This window comes from Trachurus trachurus, assembly GCF_905171665.1.
Source record: "Trachurus trachurus genome assembly, chromosome: 14".
In the NCBI taxonomy this organism is placed as follows: domain Eukaryota; kingdom Metazoa; phylum Chordata; class Actinopteri; order Carangiformes; family Carangidae; genus Trachurus; species Trachurus trachurus.
In genome coordinates, this window is record NC_139903.1 from 8396712 (window position 1) to 8421740 (window position 25029).

The 25029-nt window shown below is 43.9% G+C and overlaps 1 protein-coding gene across 4 annotated transcripts in view; it reads left to right on the top strand.

The window, feature by feature from the left end:
• med13a (mediator complex subunit 13a) overlaps nt 1–25029 on the top strand; it is a 100996-nt gene that overhangs the window by 43180 nt on the left and 32787 nt on the right. For 2 of the 4 annotated variants that reach the window (XM_083986042.1, XM_083986043.1), the window contains exons 4-9: nt 7482–7627; nt 15553–15753; nt 16498–16707; nt 17335–17497; nt 19321–19431; nt 23263–24129. In XM_083986042.1, the coding sequence (XP_083842168.1) occupies nt 7482–7627; nt 15553–15753; nt 16498–16707; nt 17335–17497; nt 19321–19431; nt 23263–24129 (1698 nt within the window). The remainder of the gene's footprint in view (nt 1–7481; nt 7628–15552; nt 15754–16497; nt 16708–17334; nt 17498–19320; nt 19432–23262; nt 24130–25029) is intronic. The other 2 variants (XM_083986044.1, XM_083986045.1) reach the window with 1 other exon arrangement.

Below are 25029 nucleotides of genomic sequence, written 5' to 3' on the forward strand. Positions count from 1 at the left end.
ACCCTCGGACAGAGCCGGCCCGGCCGTTTCCTCCTTTTTCCAGACTCTTAATGGTAATTGGAGCCGACGCGTGGCATTCATTCTCTCATCTTAACCCTTGGCAAGAAAGCCTGTTCCCCAAAATGTCAAACTGTTTCTTTAACTCTCCTGTATGTCATCTTTTTTTTGTGGCATTTTGCCTTTTTATTGGACAGTTAACAGTGTAGAGAGAGAGAGAGAGAGAGAGAGATGGAAGAAACAAGGGCAGATGGAGAAGGGTATGAATTTGCAAAAAAAAAAAAAAAAAGGTCCTGCAGCCAGAAACTGAACCGTGAGGTCACTGAACGCCCCTTAAGTCTCCAATTACTGTCCTGAAGGAGAAGCAGTGTGTAATCATATAAAGGGGAAAAAAACGTATTAATCAGCTGTTTCCCTTTGGTCCAGCCACACACACACACACACACACACACACACACACACACACACACACACACACACACACACACACACACACACACACACACACACACACACACACACACACACACACACACACACACACACACACACACACACACACACTTTCTTACCCCCCCAATACTTAACAGCTGATGTGTGCAGGTGTATGTTTAGCCCACATGCTGAGGTATGTGTGTGTCTGTGTGTGTGTGTGTGTGTGGTTGTGTTTACTGCACCAGCAGGCCGTGGATGTTTGCAGAAGAGCTGAATTTGGCACGATGCTGTGTTTGTGTTTTGTGTGTGTCACGTGCGGGCGGGCGGGACGGCGAACACTACCACACACACACACACACACACACAGATCATCCAACAGGCTTGTGCTGCAGTTTGTTACAGTGTAAGCTTCAGTAAATCCTGTTCCCCTTTGTGTGTGTGTGTGTGTGTGTGTGTGTGTGTGTGAGAGAGAGAGAGAGGGAGAGTGTGTGAGAGCCTCGGCGGTGAGGAAACGTGTCATGTGTTGTTGTTCATGTTGATGTTTGGGCGCCCACCTGGCTCGGCGCCATCCAAGCACCTGTTGACTTCAGCAGAGGCTCGTCGTCTGTCTGCAGGATTATCTTCAGCGTTCGTTCAGCGTCTGTTGACCTGAAGTTAAAGGACAATTCCGGTGCAAATTCAACTCGGGGGCTGTATTTTCCTAACATTTTAGGCCTAAAAGAAGGAGTTTGAAGATTTTCAGTTTAATTGCTCCTGTTTTGCAGTAGTTGTGTCTGTCCCTGCATCACCACGGCAGCGATGAATGGGAGCGGATGGAAGTTCCGCTGCTTAGGCTGTTCACATCCCTCAAAACCGCAATTTTTTTCCCCACAGACAGCGTCAGATGGCGACTCAAACATGCACCGAGAAGTTTGTTTACTTCAAGCAAGTCAAGAGTTGATATTCCTGTGTTTATGACACAAACGGGAGCTTCCGACTGCACGTGAACACACCGAGCGTCAACTTGGGTCTCGCTTGAGACTTTGAATTAGATCTAGTTTTACAAACATGTCGGCTTGCTTGAAGTAAATAAACTTCACGCTGTCTGTGGAAAAATATTGCGGCTTTGAGGGATGTAAACAGCCTAAACAGCGGAACTTGCATCCGCTCCCATTCATTGCTGCCGTGGCGATGTGGGGACAGACACAACTACCGCAAAACAGGAGCAATTAAACTGAAAATCTTCATTCTTTTAGACCTAAAATGTTAGGAAAATACAGCCCCGAGTTGAATTTGCCCATAATTGTCCTTTAACTACAGATCGGTGCAGTTAAATCAAGTAGACGAAATCAGATTACACACATTCGTTAAGATATTTAGCATGTGTGAAGTGTACAGAGAGTGACCCACACACTAATCACTGTTGGGTCACAATAATAATACGATCCTTTAGCATGAGGCTGTTTTAATGTCAACAGCTGGGATATCGGATAATCCTCTTAGCCAATAGGCTCACACACCGACCGACCGACCGACCGACAGAGATGAATGCGTATATACATATAGAGCCATATTTGTGAAGAATTGATTTGAATCTGGTGTGGCACTCTGTGTGTTATGTGTGTGTGTGTGAGAGAGAGTTGTTGGGGTTGTTGTACTTCTGCCTGCTGAGCCACAGATGGCAGCCCAGCCCTCTACCTCGCTCCAGCTTACAAGTGCCCTGCAAACGCAGACGTGTGAGAATGTGTAGTGTCAGGTTTTCTTTGCGAGTGAGAGGAGAATGGTTCACTGCTGCAGTTCTGTTGATGTCTGCAGAATACAACAACACATGTAGTCTCTCTCTCTCTCTCTCTCCATCTCTCTCTCTTGTAGCCCATCTCTCACTTCTTCCTTCCTGTCCTCCCCTCGCTGCTCTCTAAACCGTTTTTTTCCCCCCCTCTCTCCTCCACCACCATGTAGGTAAATATAGCACAGTATTCGCAGCATGTACATTCTTATAATGACAACACAGACAATAACATCCTCGTTGCTTGACAGGCTAATTAGTTAACTCGTTTCCCCCAGAATTGGATTGTTCCTTTTCTTAAAGAGAGCCTCGAGGAGTAACCCCTCGTCTCAGTCCAAGTTCGCCCTCTGCCCTCCCCTCCCCTCCCTCCCCTTCTCCTGATTGTGCACCGCAGTCAAAAGAAGCCAAGCGTAATTTACTACTTCAGCACAGTCGCCACACACACAGACACACACACACCTCCCAACAAAAGGCGTCTTGGCTCTCTGTGCCAACATGTGGCCTAATTCCCTAGTTGTCTCCTCTCTTCACAACCTCACCTGACCACTCACCAGTGTTTCCTCCGTCTGTTCGAACGTGTGTCTCCTCAGGATCCTCCTCAGGTGACCGCCGTAGTTGTAGTAGTCGTAAACTGTCTTTGTCTGACTTTATTCCACCAGTTTCTCTTTTATTCTCACCCCCCGACTCCCACTCAGCAGCTGAGCCTGATACAATACTGTCATCATGTCATGTCAACATTAAAGAGGAACTACGCAGGATTTGTAGCTTAACTATGCTGCATTTTTACCTTAATTAAACAACTTTGGAGTAATTGTGATTGCTTAATAAATGACTTTACTTGTCACTTATTGTGTCTCTTGGCTGAAAAACAAGTTTGTCCCAGCTCTTGACACAAACACGCCCCATAACCCGTAATCTCTTGTTTATGACAGATTAAACTACACAGATATACATGTTGTAACCTCATATACGATATATACCTGTACTATTGATGACTGAACTCTTGTTTTGTATTTTTGTTGTTAATAAGGACCCCCTTGAAAATGAGATGGCACATCTCAAGGGGCTATCCTTTGAAAATAAAGTCACATATAACGCTGTCTTCCGCTCTATTGGTTGATTTCTCGCCTTTGGCACCGGCTTCGTTGTAAACAAATGCACATGGTCAGGAGGAGCATTAGCAAAACAGCGGAAGAAGCGACCAGATTCCTCTTTTTTATTTATTTTTTATTTGTTTTCTTTTAGTAACATACATATACTATGTGCCAGCTGGGTACAAAACGTACAACATAACATGACATGACGAGGGAAGGGGAGGAAATGGCCATTAAGTAAAACAGCAGAGTCATCATAAGCACATCTTGCATAAAAATATATAAAGATGCTGTTTGAAAACAGGGAAAAACATCTTCTGCTAAAGGGTTTGACCTTATCTCTGCCATCTATATGAAATCCGGCCTTATACTGTAGTAGTGTTGTCACGATACCAACATTTTGGTACCGGTATCGGTACCAACATGTTTTTCGATACTTTTCGATACTTTTCGGTACTTTTCCACATAAAAAGAGAACACAAAAAATGTCATTATTGGCTTTATTTTAATAGAAACATTTTGGACCATAAAACAGGAAATCAGTAAACAGTTACTGCTGCTGCAGGATTAACATTCCATCTATATTAATCTGAACTCTTCCTAAATTAAAAAATGTCTGTTTAAAAATGAACATCAACTTGTTTTCTTTGCATTATTTGAGGTCTGAAAACACTGCATCTTTTTTTGTTATTTTGACCAGTTGTAATTTTTGGGAGAAATTGTTATCAGTAGTTTATAGAATGAAACACAAATGTTCATGTTACTCAAACATACACCTATTGTTTCCCATATGTAGACCAAATTGATTCTGTTCCCCCCACCCCCATCAACGCAATATCGTTCCGTTAATTCATCTCTGCGTAGCGCTGCTTCGCTGTGCTCACTCACTCACAGAGAGAGAGAGAGAGACAGAGAGAGAGAGACAGAGAGAGAGAGAGAGACAGAGAGAGCATGCAGCCAGTGGTGATCCGCGGTAAAAACAAAACTTATTAACGAGGCTGTGGCGGCCGTCTCTCTCTCGCGCGCGGCGCACAGACACAGACACACACACACAAACACAGGCACATGGACAGGTGGCGCTGTAACGGTAATGATAAAAAGCACCTTGCTTCGTTTGTGACTCGCTCTCTCGCTCCTCGCGGCTCAAATTACAATGCGGCGACTTCACGCGGCGACGTCACCGCTGCGCAGAATGAAAGTACCGGTCCCATCTAAGCGCAGTATGGTACCGTTTTAAATGCGTTAGTACCCCGGTACCAATCTAGTACCGGTATACCGTGCAACCCTATACTGTAGTTACATACCGGTAGTTCCTCTTTAATGAATGAGAGGAGTTACTGTGCTTCAGGTTAGGTGGAGGTGTTGCATAAGGCTCAGCACAGTGTTGCTGCATGTCAATGGGATGTTGGATGATGTACTTGTGATGTGTTTCAGTCATCGTTCACGTTGTTCTTTGTGATTGTTAAACTGGGTATTACCGAACTTTTGTCTTTCTGTGTAAATATCTCATGTTACAATATGAAAACCTGCGGCTTATACTCAAGTGCGGCCTATATATATATGTACAAAATGTATTTTCTTTTAAAATTTAGCTGATTCAGGTGCGCTCAATACTAGTCCGAAAAGTACGGTATTATTGTTTGCTTGTATATATTTGGTCGTGGTTGTCGTGAGATGCAGGATGAGGTTGCATCGTCTTCCAGTCGTAAACATGATGGAACCAAACTTTGCTGCAGGATGATTTTTTTCTCTGTGCTGATATCACCTGAATGAGGGAGTTTTTGCACAGTGCTAATGTCACTTAAGTGCAGACTTGGACAATTGAACGCTGGTATCTTTCAGAGTTTTTGTTCCTTCTTTGTGCAGCTCAGCAAAGGCAGAGCTGCAGAAATGCACAGAGGGGACTTTACACTAAAAAAAAGAAAAGAAAAAAGACACCATATTTGGAAGATATACCCTGCTTGAGTTGTCTAGCTCAGACCCCTGATGACTATAGAAAGCAGAGCGGTTTTCTGTCAGGATGCCCAGTAACTCAGACTGCTGAGGCTGTGTGTTTTTCTTATATGAACTTAAGACAACACAGAAACAAGGACTGCTGAGTTTGTCCCACCATCGCTTACACTGTTGTCATATCAAGGAGAGATGAGTGCACGGCCACTATTAAGAGGAGGGAAGGAGGGAGGGAGGGAATGATTACAGGGGGACAAACGGGCAATGTCAGTGTTGTATTGAACTTGTCCTTTAATTTAATGACAATAGAAATCCGATACGGACACACGCTAAAACATGGATATTTTGGGTGGAACTGCTGAGGATATCAAAGTCTCTGTTGCTTTGACTCACCTTCATTAGCCTACTTGCCGCCAGCTATAGAAAATGAATATCATACATTTATAGTCGTTCACTAACGAGCACCACCTCATCTTTGGAGGAAGAAAAAAAAAAGAAGTCTAAGATTAATGTCAAGCTCTGGGGGGCTTAGGGCATCTCTCCACTACGTAGGTGGTATTATCTTATTGAAGTGCACACTCTCTCTATCTGCCTTGCTCTCCCTCTCTGCTCCTTTTCTTTAATCCTCTGCAGAGTAGGTGTGCCAGAGAGAGGAGGAGAGAGAGACAGGGAGAGCAGACTGATATTTGCTTAACCAAATCCTTGGAGGACGCAACCCTCTTTGATCCACTTCCAAATTCACCCCTTCATTTGGTCATCCGTCACTTTGCGCTGTCTCCCGCTCTCTCTGCATCTGTGTGACAGTGTGTGTGACAGTGGGTGTGTGTGTGTTTGTGGGGTGTGTGAATGCTGGATGAGAAGAGGCGAGGGGCGAAAGAGAGAGGAAAGCCCGCAGACAATGGTCTGCATTTTGCTCTGCCTCTCTCTCTCTCTCTTTCTCCTCCTTCCATCTGCCTCGTCCGTCCTTTCCTTTCCGTTTCTTCTTCCAACTTGTCACTTTTGTTATGTGCTGCTGCTGAGGTCAGACTGGCACAGGCAGGCGTTGTTGTTGTTGTCGTCGTTGTTGTACGCAGAAGAGCCGGTGGCTTGCCCCTTTGTTTTACACATGGCTCCATCCACACGAGATACGCAGGAGCACAAAAGACCCCCGCACATACAAACCACCTGTGAGCACTGCTGCTGTGTTGACTTTTCTCCCATCCTCTATGAACTCTATAAACTAGGGGTGTGCCAAAATATCGATTCACATAAGAATCGCAATTCTCATTTAATACGATTCAGAATCTATATAAAATGTCCCAAAATCGATTTTAAAAAATTAAAAAATGAAACAAATCTGCAGGCTGTCGGCCTCCATGCCCTTAGAATTTAAAAGGCAGCATGTTTAACTGCACTATTTTTTTTTTTAAAATAAAGAAGCACTTTTAATTTTGTTACTTAAGCAATATGTGATATTGTTTTTATGCAACAGTTTCAACAATTCCATCTAAGAATGGATAAATGTTAAAAACTCAAATGTGAAAAAGACACTTCAGTCATTCTGTCTTGCAAAGCAGACTGGAGTAGATCATGAGGATCCTTTGCACACCGATAGGCTGAAGCAGAAATCATAATGAAACAAATCGTTTTGAATCGAAAATCAATTTTGAATCGAATCGTAGCCCCATAAATCAGAATCTAATCTAATCGTGAGATGGTAAAAGATTCCCACCCCTACTATAAACTCAGATTTCTCACGCATATGTGTCAATTTTCTAAGGGATTACTTGTGTATTTGATGCTGGATGCATTATAAAGCATTGCTGTGTGACCAGAGGGGTGCACACAGATTAGTAGCTTCTTTTCTACTCCCTTGTGTCTAGTATCTCTGGCTTCATCTTTCCTATCGAGTCCCTGTCATGTTGATGCAGAATATGACTGAGAAAAGAGATTCCACTCTAGCCTTTGACCAAAAAAAAGAAAAAAAAAGACACAGGTTTTTCTAATCATATTTTCTCTCTCTACCGCTCCTCTCTCTGTCAGCTCTTCTTTTTCTTTCTCTGCGAGCAGGAACATGAACTAGACTATCTGATTTGCTTCCCTTTTTTCTCCCCACAGCAGTCACTTCTGCACCTTGCACTCTGTTGGAGTTATTCATTGCGGGCCGTGCTTCTTTTCAAAGGTGCATATTAAAGTAGTGTGATCCCAAATGACTCATATCGCTTTTTTTTTTTTCCCCCTTCCTCTCTCTCTCCACACAGCGAGCACCTATCCTGCGCCTTCACCTTCTTCTTGCATGGCGATAGCAACGTGTGCACCAGTGTGGAGATCAACCAGCATCAGCCCGTATACCACCTGACGGAGGAGCACCTCACTCTGGCTCAGCAGGCGTCCAGCCCCTTCCAAGGTGGGTCTCCACAAACACTTGACCTCTTTGAACTCTAATCAGTGAGTTTGGAGCTGCTCACACACACACATGCACACACACACACTCTGCTTCCATCATGATCTATGCTGCCCAGTAGGGGTGGGCGATAGGGCAAAAAAAAAAAAACGTGATTTTTTTTTTTCAATTACCAGGACATCTATGGATAGACAAAGCTTTTCGGAACAACGGCTCTTCTTTATTATCTGTTAACTTAAGCATTCAACAGACTCCCAGTTAAATTCCAGTGTGGAGACATTAAATGAGTAATGTACAGCATGCATGCATGAGCAAATAGATGACACATTACCATTTCTCAATAGTGTTAACATAGTGCTTCATACATGTTCTGCAAAACCTGCACACAGGGTTTTCTCCAGGCTGCACATCCTGACAGCTGAGATTATTACTCTAGGTATTGTCCCTCCTCTATTAAATATAAAAGGAGGCTGAAAATCACAGGACATGTCTATTCTGTCCTGAAATGTGTGTTTCTCTTCTATAAAACACATTCTCCATCTTGGAGGCGCCACACACAGCTTCCTCCACCTTTGGGGCAGAGCTCTGTGTGAAACAGTAGGAGAGACACAGGCCGAGGGGGAACCGGGACACAATGGGATGAGCAGGTCCGATCTGAGCTGTGCGTCGTTTTGGGTTGTGAGCGCGTATGATACGCGTCCACATTGAAAGTAATGGGTCCTATTTCGTCCGTGCGAGACCATGTTGTGTTAACGGTTGCAGCCGAGACTGTTTGTGGGAGAGTAGGTTACCACCACGTGACTGAATCCTGCCCACTGATTGGCTTCTAAGGCATGAATTTGGCGAATGAGGACTTTCATGCGCCTCTCCTTTACCGTCTATTGTTTTCTTTGCGAGATAGTGTAAATACTCGTTAATGGAAAATTGCACATCATCAAAACTATCAACTATCAAAATATATCACCCACCTCTACTGGCCAGTTTGGGCCAGTTGGAAACAAACCCTGTGCAGCCAGTTCAGTACACTTAAAAAAAAAAATCTGCCTCAGTAGCCAAGTAGCTGGATAAACAAATAAACAGTGTCATCCTCTGTGTCACTTTGACTTGACCTCCTGAGTCGAGTGCCAACTATGTCATCGTGGTGACGGCGTACGGTAGTTTTGTAAAGGAAAAAAAAAATTGACTGAAATGTCTGAAAACGCTTCAAGTGAGACGTGAACAAGCAGCTTGTTAGACGCAGTCTGTTTCTGTGAGGAGAAATGAATCCTGATGTTTTACTTCTTGTTTTTCCTCTTTCAAGTTTTGGCTTCAAAGCCGCCTCGGAGCTCCTCATTCCAAAACAAAAGGCAGTAATCAGCTGACACCATCCAGCACAAGCCCTTTGATATTTGCATGCTTGTACACATGCCTGTACACTCAGGCGGCCACACCAAAAGGGACTGGTTGCCTGATGTGTTTGCTATTTTTTTTTTTTTCCAAACTCACCTCAAGAGAATCTTTGTCTACTGCAGCCTAGTGGAAAATATTGTTTAAGATAAAGGGCCAAACAATTGTTCATATTATTAATTTCTTCTAGTGAAAGTGCATCAAGCTGTATGACATGACAAAGGGAGCGGTTTTTCACTGGCAGCTGCTCAAAACTTTAAGAAGTAATTGCAAAGTAGTTGTAGGTTCTTTGGCTTTGTAATCGAAGCTCATTTTTTTATTTTCTTAATGGTGGGAATAAAGCTGTGTTGCAGAGGTTGAGTTTACTGCATCGCATGAAGTAAAAGTCATCACTTGAAATGCATTATTATTAAAGCAAAACTCTCTTGTTCAGTTTATGAAAGAAAAGCCAAAGAAACGACTATACAAATCATCAGGATTCAGAGACGCCATTGAGCTCTCAGTAACGTCCCAGTATTGAGCAAAGCAGCAAACTCTGTCGGCCCAAGGACATGCGTTGCAGTATATTGAGTAAAAAAGGAAAATGTGCTTTCAAAAGTATATTTCTCTTCCCTCCCTGTAATATGAAAGGCTAAAAGCTCAATATAAAGGTAGTAGTGTAAATTTAAGAATGAAATGTATTAGGAAGCTTTGTGTGTGCTGCACCGTTGCCAAGATAATGCATACTATACAATCCTCCTGTCAGGCTGTCTTTCATTACAGATTGGCTTGCAGCCAGTTTAAAAGAAAAGCCTCTGTAGTCACTTTAAATTACAGTGTAGCGCAGTTATAAAAATCTGTAGCCCTAATGATATTCCATCATTGGCTCTAAATTCATTACCCCACCCCAAGACGCTGTGTACGCGGTGTAATCCCCAAAACCATTGTTAGCCTGCATCTCATCTCGCACTGAGAATGATGTTAACGTAATGACTGTAATATACATTTTGATTCAGTTTGTTTTGGGTTAGGAAAATGTGTTTTTTTTTGCTTTCTGAGTAACGGCATTAGATTAGAGTGATTTTCAAATAAGTCTAAGTAAATAAGAACACATCTACTTACTACTGTTTGTATCAAAAGCGAAGCAGCGTGGAGCCGTGCCGAGCGTTAGACAACTGCACTCGCTGCCTCCTGTGTGTGATCATTTCCTCTGTTGTGGAGTGGATTGATTTTTGTCTTTAACATAACAACAACATACATACCATCCGACTCTAGAGGAAACACATAGTTTTAAAAAAAGATTGTGTTTCTGAATGGAAACCAGTGCTTCCTGGAAAACCGACAAAGCTACACTAAATGAGACTTTTGACCCAGAGAAGATGCTCTCCCCCCTCCAACCTCCTCATCTTCAGTCAGATACGCCTTCTCCAGAGTAATAACAGTGATCACCTCCTTCATTCACCGCAGTAGTTCCTGTACGTCTCCGCAGCCCCTCCTGAAGGCAGGTGATGATGGTCCTGTCTAGTTAAAGACCAGGGCCTTTGATATAAACACAGCAATCATTGGAGCTTGGTGTACGGACGCTTTAAACTAAGGATAGTGATGGGTTTTGCTTGTCATTCAGGTTGATCATACCTCTCCCTCCAGTCATGAGTAACAGAATACCTGTCTTAACTTAGTTATATTTGTCTCTCTTTCTCTCTCTCTCTTGTCTTTAACGTGGTTCGTTTCAGGTCACACGCAGACACACAAACATCCTCTTAACACTGCTTCAGCTAAACTCTTTTGTGGTTTGTGTTGATATTGAACTATCCACTCATCTATTAGCTATAATGCTTATCCTTAAAGGGCCACGTCGCCAGTCTATCACTGGCACTTATGCTGCGTTTCCACTACGCGGTACCGGCCCGACTCTGCATTTTTTGCGTTTCAATTAAGTAGAAAGTACCTGGAATCTGGTACCCGGTATTATTTTTTCAGTAGCCTACCTGCCCGTCCGAGGTTCCAAAACAGGTGAAGAGACACTGAAATGTTACATGTAAACACTGCAGACATTTGGAAATTGGCAGCCACATTAGTTTGTTTGGATTTAAAGTGAAGCTTCAGATGAGAACTGGACAGAACAGCAGCGCTGCCTAAAGATATCACAACATTTCAATAAATAAATGTTTTTCATTTTATTTTATTAAGCGCCGTCGTTGTGACGTCCAGCTACTCTAAAGGCGGTACTATCCTGTAATGGAAACGCTCTCTAGAATAGAACCTGGTACCAGAGTCGAGTCGAGTCGAGCCGGTACCACGTGGAGGAAACGTGGCATTAGACAGAATCAACTTCTTGGGTTCACCTTTACACCTCAGACCAGGTGGCGAAACTTAGAGTTGCCAAAAAGAGAGAAAAACACCTGCGACACTGTAACTGCTCCCAATTAAAAAAAATGTAACTTTATTCTATCATTATATAAAGCAATCTATATAATCTATCTGTCTCAATATGAGTGACCTGATGAGGCAGCAGGCTCGAAACGTTGTCCGCTTTATATTATAAAGTTAAATTTTTTTATTGGGAGCAGTTAAAGTATTTTTCTCTCTTTATTTATCACATATTTTGGACTCAGCAACTGGTAACATGGATGTGCGTGTGTCTACCTCCCCCGATACTTAGAGAGTTGCCCCACTAGCGAAACCCAGAGGAAACCCACGCAAGTACAGTACAGGGAGAACATGCAAAGGCCTTAAGCCTGGGTTCATAACGACGACGAGGCTTTTTCTCACTGAGAGGCGACGAGTGTTAAACACGGAAGACGACCAGAAACACCATTAGGAGGCCCCGGAGATAGATTTATTACTAAGTGAGTGTGTTTGTATTTTATGATCCGCATATTGGTCCATGCATGCACAGGTGTGTATTTTCACCGTCACAGCCGATCTCCTCCTCCTCCTCCCTCGCTATCCCAACCCCCCCCAACCCACACCCCAACCTCTGCCAAGCTTGGTTTACTGTGCGGCAGAGCGCTCCGGCAGGCAGACCTCTCCAGGATGTGACCTCATAAAAGGGCGCAGAGTGAATGTAATGAACTCTCAGCCCATTACACTGATCTGAGCACATTTGACATGTCTTCAGGGAGTCGGAGAGAGACTCACAGGCAGAGAGAGAGAGAGAGAGGGAGAGGGAGAGGGAGGCAGAAGGGATGGAGGGAGGGGAAGAGCGGTGCGGTGCGGTGGTGATGGGGAAAACGGTAAACCATTTCCATAATTGTGCTGAATTTGATCTCCCTTCCACAACTGGCCCCGGGTCTTCTGAGTGTGTGTGTGTGTGTGTGTGTGTGTGTGCAGCAAGAACTAGAGAAATGAAAGGGAAAAGGACCGGGGTTAAATTTAATTAAGGTTAATATGATGGGCCATAGCTGGATGTTGTTGTGTGCTGCTGCTGCTGCTGCTGCTGCTGCTGCTGCAACATAAACAACCTTTTGTTCTTCTTCCTCTTCCTCTGTGGACTTGGTTTTTGCTGATGTAGTACAAAACGTTCTGTAGGTTGAGGTGAAACGTTACGCCAGGGCGGGCGGGCGGGCACTCGGGACGCTTTGTATGAAGCAACGTCGTGTTTCATGCTAAAGCTTTTAAAAAATGCTGTTGTATTTATGCATATTGAATGCCACTCAGGCTCCTTGACAGTAAAGAATATATTATCTCACCAGGTGCCTGATGATGCTCGACAGTGCTGCTACTGTCTGACTTATCTTCCACCTCCACCTGTCAGACACATCCTGAAAATATCCACAAGTGTTGGATCTATGTATTTGATTTTTCTTTTTTTTTTTGCAAGGTAATGTCTAATAAATAAAAAAATAAAAGTCCAGTTTGACTGTGTAATTCTTAAACTGACTAAGAGGAGTTTCAGAAAGCAAAGTGTTTCCACAACTCAACTCAACTGTATTTATATAGCACTTTAAAACAACCGTAGTTGAAAACAAAGTGCTGTACATAGAGACATAAAACAATTAAAGGCAATAAAATAAATAAAACAGACAGTAAAATAGTTGTTTCATCGTTTTTAAAAACAATTAGAAACCATTAAAACAATAAATAAAAGCAAACCATAAAACACTAAAACAAGAGCAGAGTCTCATGCGGAGTTGAAAGCCAGGGAGTAAAAATGGGTTTTAAGACTAGTTTTAAAAACACTACATTTCCCATGAGCCTCTGCGCGCACGGTGAAATACAAAAAGAAATGAAAGTGAAAGCATTTGCCAAGAATGTTTTCATTCATCAAGAATGAAAGTCGAAGGTTCAAAGACGATCAGATACCGTCGTAGTTCCGACCATAAACGATGCCAACTAGCGATCCGGCGGCGTTATTCCCATGACCCGCCAGGCAACGTCCGGAAAACCGAAACTCGGAAATGCTGGGCGAGTCGACCACTAAATAATAATATCAAAATAACTATAAAGACAAAACGATATATTTATCGGAAAAGGCATTAACCCATTAACAAGTGTTGGTCATGTAGATTCATCCACATTAATATGAGACTTTTTTTATAACCAAAAGCAAACTCCTCGGGGTCTCTTTAAGATTTCCATCCCGGTGGATTTGGTGACACCCGTCGTGGTTACCATGTTAACAAAAGAGTGAGTTTTAATCTGACAGAAAATTCTGCCTGAACAGCTGCAGTAAGAAAACTCAGGTGTGCAGCCTGTCACCTGCAGCTGCTGCTCTTGTCCCGTTGCTCCCTCACACAATTAGAAATAATGTTGATGCCTTTTTTAAGAACCATCAAGGTCAATGTGTGTGTCTCTGTGTGTGGTGACAAATATATTGTATCATGAAAGTGCTTTGCCGGTCAAATGCTTTCAGTGTGAGTAGTAAAAAAAAAAATATTTGGTTTGTATTTTTATCAGTGACTGAATGCAGCTCTGACACAGTGTGGAGAGTGTCAACAGTGTGCGGCTGGTGTCAGTGAAGTGAAACTGCACAGGGCTCGTTCCTGTGAATCCCTGATGCTGACGATGTCGGCAACCCGACTCCTGTGTGGGAACAGTGAGCTCCGCTGCTAATAAAAACAAATCAAAGAAGGTGCTTTGATTTCATATTTTTTACATCTTACGGATTATAACTTGAGGTGCAAACGCCCGGGTCCCTCCCTCCCTCCCTCCCTCCCTGACTGTGGCCCCTCGACTGAAACGCAGCTAATGCATCTCGTCTTCGTCTTCTTTTTTCTCCCCACCATTTTCTCTCTGTTGTCTGTCTCCCCCCATTTTCCCATCCTGGAAGCCGTTCTATGGTCCGGCCCCGGGATCAATACCTGGAGACAGAGGCCATCCAGTCTAGTAATGGCATACTAGGAAAAAGCAGAGCCAAGAGGGACATTAACAAATGCTCACTCCCACACCCACCCATCCAGGCAGACTGATCGTAGAACCAATTTCTATCCCCCTCGTCGACACATTCAAATGTGTTATAGAAAGAAAGAGAATGAAAGCATAACAAGCTGACGGCCGGCTGCAAGTATATATATATATATATATAAATATGTGCGTAATATTGTGTCAAGTTGATATGCATATAGTTTCTGTGCTTGTGCTCATATGTATGCATTATGTATGTGAGTTTATGGTAGTATTTGCATTCTGTGATGGATGTAGGTCTGTTCTATATAAGCAGCAGACTGGTGGGCTCACTGTGCGACTCCCATATGTCTGTGTGCAGTCAAATGTGTTTGCTGAGGAGTGGCCCTTTTTATAAGCCTCTGTTTATGGGCTCTGAGAGGCCACCGCTTGCCAATAATTGGCGTCTGGATTGCTCTGTAAGTATTTGGTGAGTCAGCCGGGACCAGCTGAGTCCAGCGGTGCTGCCGGGGAAAGGTCAGAGCGCTGCTGCTGCTGATTCGGCCAGAGATGGGAAAATGACGGGGGAAACGGAAAGCATATGGGAGAAGAAGTAGGAAGAGAAAGATGATCCAGATAAGAAGAATTAGATTATGGCAAGAGTGAAAATTAGAAGAGAAGATATTGAACAGAGAGGGTGGGAATGAAGAAAAGCAGAAATGAAGAACAAAGCCTAAGAGAAGGGCGTGAAGGAGAGATGATAGAAAGGGATAAGGCCAAGAGAGGAGGAGGAGGAGGAGGAGGAGAAGGGAGTGTAAAGATTGGATGGAGCTGTGGGTCGGAAAGGAGGGAATAAGGTAAAGGGTGGGAATGGATGTCTGGGGAGATGAGAAGAAATATGGAATAGGAGAAGAAAAGATGAAAGGCTAGAGGAGTGAGAAAAATAAGGAAGGAGAATGGGAACTGAGTAAAACTGTGAAACTTATCTCAGGGTTTTAAAAGAAGAGGTGCAAGGATGTTAAAAAAAAAAAAAAAAAAAAAAAAGGATAAAACTGGAAATGAGAAATAACAGAAACACAAAGCAAAACAGCAAAAACATGTACGGATATACAGGAGTGACTTCAGAGGAGAAGGACAGCGGTCAGTCCAGGCTTGATCTCGCCTCTCCGCCTCCATCAGGAGTATATGTACTCGGGTCGCCTGACGTTGTTTTCCTCCTCTCCTCTTCCTCTCTACAGTGATCCTGAGTCCTTTCGGCCTGAACGGGACGCTGACCGGCCAGTCGTTCAAGATGTCGGACCCGCCCACCCAGAAGCTGATCGAGGAGTGGAACCAGTTCTATCCCATCGGTCCCAGCGCGAAGCGGGGTGTGTCGGAGGACAAGACGGAGGACATGGACTGGGAAGATGACTCTCTGGCCTCCGTGGAGGTCCTCGTCGGTCAGTTTTATAAAATATACTTATTATTAAAGGGATAGTTCAACATTTTGGCAAATTGGCCCATTGCAATAATCCCTGTAGTCACAGCAGTAGGTTTGTTACCTTTAATTGTCGGTGCAAGCTATTTTTAGAACGGCGGAGCAGAGCCGCGAGCTGCTCAGAGCTACACTATGGACAATCCAACAACTCCAAAACACTCTGGTGGACAAGTTGTGACCTCCACCTTCACCACACTATGAGATAATAACAGAACGTTACGAGACAGAGTTGTTTTAGAGGTAAATTCATGCAAAACCGTTGATGCGCGTTGCCTTCAGGGACAGTTTTTCAGCAAGCAGTCTCTGCATTTACCTCTAAAACAACTCTGTCTGGTAACGTTGTGTTATTATCTCATAGCGTGGTGAATGTGCAGGTCACAACTTGTCCACCAGAGCGTTTTGGAGTTGTTGGATTGTGTATTTGATGAGTTTGATGAGGGAAACCAAGAAATCCCACTCGCCTCCGTAGCATAGCTCTGAGCAGCTCACGGCTCTGCTCCGCCGTTCTAAAAACAGCTTGCAACGACAATTAAAGGTAACGAACCTACTGCTATAGGACTATAGCAATTATGGCTATGGGCCAATTTTCCAAAATGTTGAACTATTCCTTTAAGCTTTATCCACATGAGATTATATGATTAAAATGCGCAGTGGAACTCGTTTTAACCTGTTTTCATTCCTGTATTTGCTGCTTACGTGTGTTCAGGTGGTGTGCGGATGGTGTACCCAGCCTGCCTCGTGCTGGTGCCCCAGTCAGACATCCCCGTTGTGGCCCCTGTGGGGTCCTCACACTGCACTGCCGTCTACTCGGGTGGCCACCAAGTGCCTGCTTCCCAGCGAGAGCCCGCCATTTCTTTGGTGACCCTCACCCCTCCCACGTCACCTGAGGAGGCGCAGACAGGTAGCGAGACACACGGTATAGAATAAAGACTGACTCTCTTTATTTATTTTGTCTCATTTTGAACATAAAACATAACAGACAATAATACAGACACCATACACATTTACACGTCCACGTTTACATATAAAGATAATCAAAGTTATGTTAACTTATGTATCTCAAAATGTAAAAATTATATAAATAGACAGATGAAGAGGATGAATTAAAAAAAAAATACATACACATACATATACGGTATACATAAAACGAACAAAAAAGAAAAATTATTTCCTTCTATTGGAGGTTAAGAGCACTTCTCATATAGAACAGATACAATAAAATTGCCTTCGGCTCACCGTAAGAAAAATACATATTTCATTAAAAACACAGTTAAATACTCTGTTAAAAAAAATAAGGAAACAGAACACAATTAAACATGAAAGAAAGAAAGAAAGAAAGAAAGAAAGAAAGAAAGAAAGAAAGAAAGAAAGAAAGAAAGAAAAGAGTTGAGAGCAGTTCATTGCTAGTGCCATTTAGGATAAAATAATATAGAGAACTTTCTTATTTCTCCAGCTCTAAATGTCTCATAACATCCATTATAAGGGTACAGTAGATTAATTTTCTGTCAAATAGTATCTTAACCACGTTCTTTTCACTCTGCAGTGGACTCTCACTCGGCCCAGAAGTGGGTTAAGATGCCTTCGTCATCCGATGTGTTCAGCGTGGACCGAACGAGTCACCACGGAGGCAAGATTCCTCGTCGGCTATCCAGTCAGGTGGTGGAGCGCGTCTGGCAAGAGTGCAATATCAACCGAGCCCAGAACAAGTAAGTCCTGCAACGCACACATCCACGCATTACTTAGAGGGGTATAAACATCTAAAGGGTGAAGAGGTGTCAAAATACTGGGAGTATCGTACTAAAAACAAGAGATACTCTTCCATGTGGAATAACCCCTTTAATCTGTTCAGGGAAAAGATCTCTGATAAAGGATGAATGGTTGGCAAAAGCAATGCATATTATTAAGGACCTTGAAAGAGACATTATTTATGTCATTTGTGGAACTGAAAGAGCAGTTTAATCCAACTGATAACAGGGATTTCTGTAAGTATTTACAGCCGAGGAACACTGCGGGCCGTCTTTGAGCTTAAGAAAAGGAAGAACAGAATAAGGATAAGATGTTAAATTCTCCTGGAATCGTTCACTCTGTATTTTATGAAAACAGATTTTCAGATGAGAATTTGCCTGAGATAAATATTGAAGAAGGAGTTTTGATAGTGGCAGGGTTTTATGGAGTTTGAAGTCCAGTCTAAGACTTGCTTTTTAATTTATTTTTAGACAAAAACACTAATAAACATCAATGAAAACTGTGTAATCCAGTCAGACTTTATTGTAGCACTGCCTCTGTGTGGCCTTTGTTGATACTATTTCAACAAATAATAAGTTAGATGTAACTTACACTACTCACAAAAAGTTAGGGATATTTGACTAGAGTATCCCTATAAAAAGTTCATGCTACAGTGATATTCTATCATGAAAGCCTTTTAAGTAGAAGGATGCAATGGTAGTTCCTTTATCTCGGTGCTTGTGATGTTTGTGGTTAATCACCTTGTTAGAGAACAGCATGTTATTCAATAAGGACTGAAACATTGAACAATTGGACATGTGCATTCAAAAGTTTAGAGAAGGTTAAATTAAGTTCACCTGTAAAGGTTATTGTGCATTGTAGGTGCATTCTGAAATTTTATCCAAAAGCCAAACATCCCTAACTTTTTGTGAGTAGTGTACGTTACCTGTTCTCTTTGCAGGAACACTAATTTGCATGACAGAATATTGTTACACTTCCTATGACATATACACATGAAAGATCTCTACTGTAATGTGTAGCATCGTTACTTAGAGCTGCATGTGACACACTGACCCCAGATCTGCCTGCCTAGGTGGCCTGTCAGAAAAATCCATAGGTGCTTACTTACCTTTACCGGCCCTTCTCTCTGTGTGCCTGTCACTCAGGGTGCACAAGAAGAGTTTGCTGCATGCTTGGGTCTGCCAGCATGCAGCAAACTCTACGTTGGGGGTCAACCCTCACTGATCCGACCCCCCTCACCTTCTCCACTGCCGCAAACAGAATCAAATTCTGTGGGAAACGTCACAAGTGTCGAGCCATTTTCCACCACGTTTTATTATTCATACATGAGGCAGAAAAGGTCGTTTTCAAAGACCCAGTTGGAAATAATGATCACAAGTAATTAAAGTAAGAGTTAGCTTGCCGTATTGTCCCTTAGTCTTTTGTTTTATTCAACATCAGTGAATCTGACACATTGGGAGCACCCCGGGATTTGTTGCCCCTTGACCAAGCATAGGATGTCGGCTGTGCTTAGCTGTTGGCTTGTCAGCTAAAATATTATTGCTCCAAGCAAAGCTATGAAATCAGCCTCAGCACAAAGGTTTCACCGATTGCAATGGTATACCAAAGAAGCACAAGACAAGGCAGTGTACTTTTGAGGATTTAATATTTCACAAATTTACATTAAAAAAAACAAAAAAAAACAGGACGAGGCTGTGTGAAACAGAGCTGAGGAAGTGGCCAGAGTCTGGTCCGAATTCACCGCCCCCAAGAAAATGAGTAAAAGTGTTGTTTTTCTCCCCAGGCGGAAGTTCTCAGCTGCAACCAACGGTACCTGTGAGGAGGAGCTGACTGAGAAAGTTGGAGCCTGGGATTTTGTGGAGCATTCACAGAGATCGTGCTGCAGCTGTTCGAGGTCAGTCGCTCTCTCTCCATGTGGACGGACAGTATCTGCCTGTGTTGCCTCATATGTATGTGCACTCAAAAGACATTTCAAAGAGGTTATATAGAGGCTACAGAGCTTTCAATACAGGCACAGAGGGCCACGGTCAGCAAAAAATATCTGCAAGTTATAGCCACGTCTAGACTTTGACAAGCATATTACTCTTCATATTTTTCAATTTATCACGATTTTGTGAAAGTGACAGCCGTGCCGGGGCCGAACCCTCTGCTGGACTGTGTGTTCCTGTGAGTCGGACATTGCTGCTCCCACACTGATGTGAATAATTTGAAGGAGAAAGAATAGATTAACCTCTGATAGAGCACTTAAGGGATACTGTGCGAGTACAAAGAGCATGTGTGTTTTTGTTCTCCCGATGTTGACAAATGCATGTGCGCTTAAGTAACCCTGTCTTTTCATGTCCTTCAACAATGATCCATGGCGTGTGAGGCTTTGTGTCGTCTTGCTTGTGTCGACTCTGTAGACAAATTCTGAACATCATAAGTCAACAACAGCACATTGTAGAAGGCTAAGTTGTGGGTACCCCATTGGGAGAAAATGATCTGATTAAATTTTAGTGTGCCTTTCTGCATAAATGTGCATATTAATGAGGCAAAACTGATCTTTTATTGAAACTCCAGTCAGCCTTCTTGATGACAAACTGCTGGCACTGTCTGCATATAGTATGTGTTCATGGTGGTCCAAGTGGCTCTGATTTTATCTACTAGGACAGACATGCACAGTTAAAACTGATGCTTATTGTCTGTAGAGACATGAATTGTAATGTGAACACTTGCATAGAAACCACAAATCACATGCAGGCTAATATTTCGTTGTGTGACCCCTTAATGTTGATAATTATACTAAATTCAGCCTCATGAAAAATTAGATTTCAGTAGTTTACTCTCTTCGTCCTATCCTCACGTGTTTGTAGTAGGGGTGTGACTGTGTACACGTGTAAACGTTTACACGGAATGAAACTGTAAACGTTTAGTAAAAAATCCCTAAACGATACACGCAATTATTATTTTTTTATTTTTTATTTTTTTACATAGCCTACATTTTGGGGGGCTGGGTGAAAAATAGTCCCTCACACTGTCTTAATTTAGAGAAAACTATTATTTAATAAAAATGATGCTGTGACACGCTTCCCTCCTCCAGACAAAATGTGCGTGAGTGAGTTTTTTTTTCCTTTCTTTTTTTTTTTTTTTGCAAGCGAGTGTGATGGCGCCGCCACCGAGTAAACGCCGGGTCAGACATTGCTTTTCTGGTTGCCAAAAAATATTCTATGCAAATATAGCCTCCCTAAACATAAACAAATAACCTTAAACAGATTGAAAGGGGTGTCTCGAGACATTAAAGACGGCCGAGGACTGACGAGACGCCTCCGGGCTGGTTGCTCCTGCCCGGTCTATCCTCTCCTCTCATCCGCACTTCAGCACCTGTCCTGGGCTGCACAGTGTCGGCTCGCTCCTCGTTTTAAATGACTTACTCCTTTTAAAAGTAGCGTAAACAATTTACTGTTCTGATCATATACGTGTGCATACGTGTGTATAGTTAGGCAGTACGGTGTATTATTATTAGTTATACTTCAAAAATAAAGGACGGTGCAGCGAGCCAAGCTGTAGCCCAGGACAGGTGCTGAAGTGTGGGAGAGGAGGGAGAGACTGGGCTCCGCGGGGCTCTGGCAACTTGCAGCGGATCAGGAAGGGTGGAGGTCAGCGAGACCGGGGGGGGGGAGGTGGTCGACTCTGAACGCTCACCGGGCAGATCTCTCCAGTTACGGTGCGGTGCGTGTCGGGGGGGAGGGGGGCGGGTCGAATCCGCCGTCCGGTCTCCTCCGCTCCGGTGTAACACCGGCACGGTGGCAGTGTCACCGGCTGCGCATATCAGACTAAACAAAAATAAGGCTATAGCAACCTATAGCGGTCCTGAAGCGTGTACACGTGTACACGAAAAAAAATGCACAGTGTACACGTGTACATATTTTCGTACACGTTCACATCCCTAGTTTGTAGTTAATATTACATTTAGTTAAACAACAGTCTTTGGTGCTTCTTCCTTTAATTAAATAGAAAACCAATTCCCCTCTTATCCCTCAGCTTATCATCTGCCTCGACCACAGTCTGAGCCAGCTGCTTTACTCACAAGACCACATGTAAACACAGCCTCGTGCTGTTCATTGCAGGCTGCAGAGTCCGGGCAGAGAGCTTGAAGTCTGGATGCTTGGCCGGCCTCAGTGGGAGCCCGAACCAATTGAATTGATTGATTGATTTAAAGAAAATTCCGAAGTTTAGGCCCTTTTGATGGGAATCCTTTTGCGCCAAGGATTTCGTCCCACCTAGGGAGACTTGGACCGCAGATGAGAGCAAAGTGGATTGGGCCAGTCAGCTGGAGCGTGTTAATTTGTTGGAAGCCAGCCAGCGCTTTGGCGACACTGTAATGGGGGGAAGCTCTGCTCTGTGCGTTGCCTGTTTTTAATGGCCATTAACTTTGTTTCGTTGATGCAAACCTTCCATGTGCCTGCTTTATCTTTACATCTAATAGTCAGGACACGCGTGTTGCAGCAGAGTCATTAAAGAGGCTGCAGCTTCCTAGACAACACCCTGATTTGTAACCACAACAGTGGGCTGAGTGATGAACTGACAATGGAGAGACTCAAGAAACACTGACGCTGATTTGAAAGACTCTGACTCATGTCCACAGGGGTTTAGAAAATACTTCACAGTGTAGTGAGAGAAAGATTGTTCGATAATTTGCCTAATGCAACAATATACATCCTGAAATCACGTTTAAAAAGTAAAAAGTGTAAGTTCATGAGAGGATGCATTTTGTTTATTTCATAGGTTTGAATGACTAATGAAATTGTGAATTTACAAAAACATTTATTGATTGCGTGTTGCCTGAAATAAGCCTGTCTCCCTTAATGATTTTACATGATCTCTGCATATCATGAGAATGAAAATCAGATGCCACAGTTTCTCTCTGTGCCACTTTGTTCAGGGTGCAGTGTAATCTCACTAGGATGCACATTTTGAATTTTTTTCCTGACCGATAAGATTACAACGCTCGCGGGGGGCGACCACTTTTTTTTTGCCATTAAAATACACACCCGTGCGCTGAAACAGCTGATCAGCGTTCATACTTCATATGGAGATAAGATCGTCCAGTGTTGAACTGTTTTTATACAAACTGCAGCCAAACACCAGGCTGAAGACAGAGGAACAGCAGAGCTCCTCTGTGGGATTTTTTTTTTTGCACAGCGCTGGTGATGCACAATCATCTATGTGCATGTAGGCTACATCTCACGCTTCCACAGACAGCGTGAGATGGCTACTCAAACATGCACCAAGAAGTTTATTTACTTCCAGCAAGTCAAGAGTTGATATTCCTGTGTTTATGACACAAACGGGAGCTTCCGACTGCACGTGAACACACCGAGCGCGTCAACTTGGGTCTCGCTTGAGACTTTGAATTAGATCTAGTTTTACAAACATGTCGGCTTGCTTGAAGTAAATAAACTTCTCGGTGCATGTTTGAGTCGCCATCTGACGCTGTCTGTGGAGAAATATTGCGGCTTTGAGGGATGTAAACAGCCTAAGCAGCGGAAATTCCCATTCATCGCTGCCGTGGCGATGCGGGGACAGACACAACTACCGCAAAACAGGAGCAATTAAACTGAAAATCTTCAGATTCCTTCTTTTAGACCTAAAATGTAAGAAAATGAATTTGCCCCGGAATTGTCCTTTAATCATGTGCCATCCCTAAATCTCACTGTGTTCTTCTGTCCCGTCTTTTCCCCTGCAGATACAAATCGGTGAAGCAGCGATCAGGCAGCACGCCGGGCCAGCCTCAGTCGGCCGGCCAGCCCTCGCAGCCTCCGACCAACAAGCACAAAGCTGGAGGAGAGAAGCCGGAGAAAGGCGACAAGCAGCAGAAACGACCGCAGACGCCGTTCCACCACCGCAGCCTGACGAGCAGCGACGAGGCCTCGATAGAGACGGAGTCGAGCGCGGTTGGTCAGCGGTTGGCCATGAGAGGCCAGGACGGAGGAGGAGGAGGAAGGTTCCCTAGTAGTAGTATTCGCTCCGCCGCCGACGTCGTGTCCGCCATCCAAAAAGCTCCGCAGCTGCACGGCGGCGGCGGCGGCGGGTCGGTCGGCGCCGGCGCCGGGCCGTCGGAACAGGCGAACTCCCCACAACCCCCACCACTTAGCCCCCACCCCTGCGAGCGCGGCGAGGAGTCGGGGGAGGGCATGAAGAACCCTTCGACCCCCAACAGCCAACACTTTTACCAGCCGCCGCCTGAGCCCTGTGCGAAGGGCGGCGGCGGCGGCGGCGGCAACGGCGAGGAGCACGGCGGCCCAGATGGTCTGAATCAGCACTTCCACACTTCCCATCATCATCATCACCCCCACCACCACCACCACCACCACCACCCGCAGCATCATCATCCCGGGGTCTCGGTCTTCTCCTCGGAGCCTCCGGAGCCGACCGTGTACGTGGGCGCGGCGGTGAACCTGGAGGAGGACGGGTCGCACGCCGCTCCGTGGCGGTTGTTCAACCTGCCGCGCAGGAAAGAGGTCGAGCTGGTGACGCCGCCGCTGCTGCCGGGCGACAAGCTGAGGGGAGACGACGCCGCGGCATCGCAGGACAACCTGGTGTCAGTCACAGAGTGAGTGGCAGCTGCTGTGTAATAATTATCACTGCTTGATGCTCGATGCTCGCGACGTAGAGACAGGTGACAGAAACCTGACGGATGAGTGGAGAGGCGGAACGATGGCGCCTCCGTCCGTAAGGCAGGACAGCGGCCATTGAATAATTTGATGAGTGTGTAAATGATGTGAATGGCACCCTCGCCGCATCACCTCTGGGAGATTTTCTTTTTTTTTTACCCACATGCTGTAGGGGAGAGTGGGGTAAGATGAGCCACTGTTCATATTCAGGATCACTACATCAAGACGATTGTTAAGTTAAGTTAAGATTCCTTTATTTGTCCCACAGTGGGGAAATTTACATTTGTGCAGCAGCAGCAACAAATAGCAACAGGATAAAAGAGTTTTGTTGCTCACTAATATTCTCCGGAAAAACGTACCTTTTTAAAAAATCTTTTAATCTGTTTATTGTTTGCTCATAATAACTGCTTTTAACTCTTGTTTTAACCTATTTTTCTTTTTTCGGTTGCACATTTGATATCAAGACAACTCAATGTGCTTTACATAAAGACAAAATATTTAAAAAAGAACAGCATAAAAACAAAAACACAGAGTTAAAAGCAGGAATAAAAAACGTTGAATAAAAGAAAATAGATGAAGTTTAAAGTTATTAAAAAGAGCTATAAGCTATAAGCACATGAAAAGGGAAATGTTTTTAACCTGGATTTAAAGGTGCTCACAGTTGGGGCTGATTTCAGTTCTGCTGGTAGTTTGTTCCAGTTGTGAGCAGCACAACAGCTAAATGCTGCTTCACCATGTCTGGTCTGAACTCTGTGCTCCACTATCTGACCTGACTGGAAGAATCCCTCGTCTTTCTCTTAGAAAGTAAAGCTTGTTCTCAGGAACATACTCAATGTGTA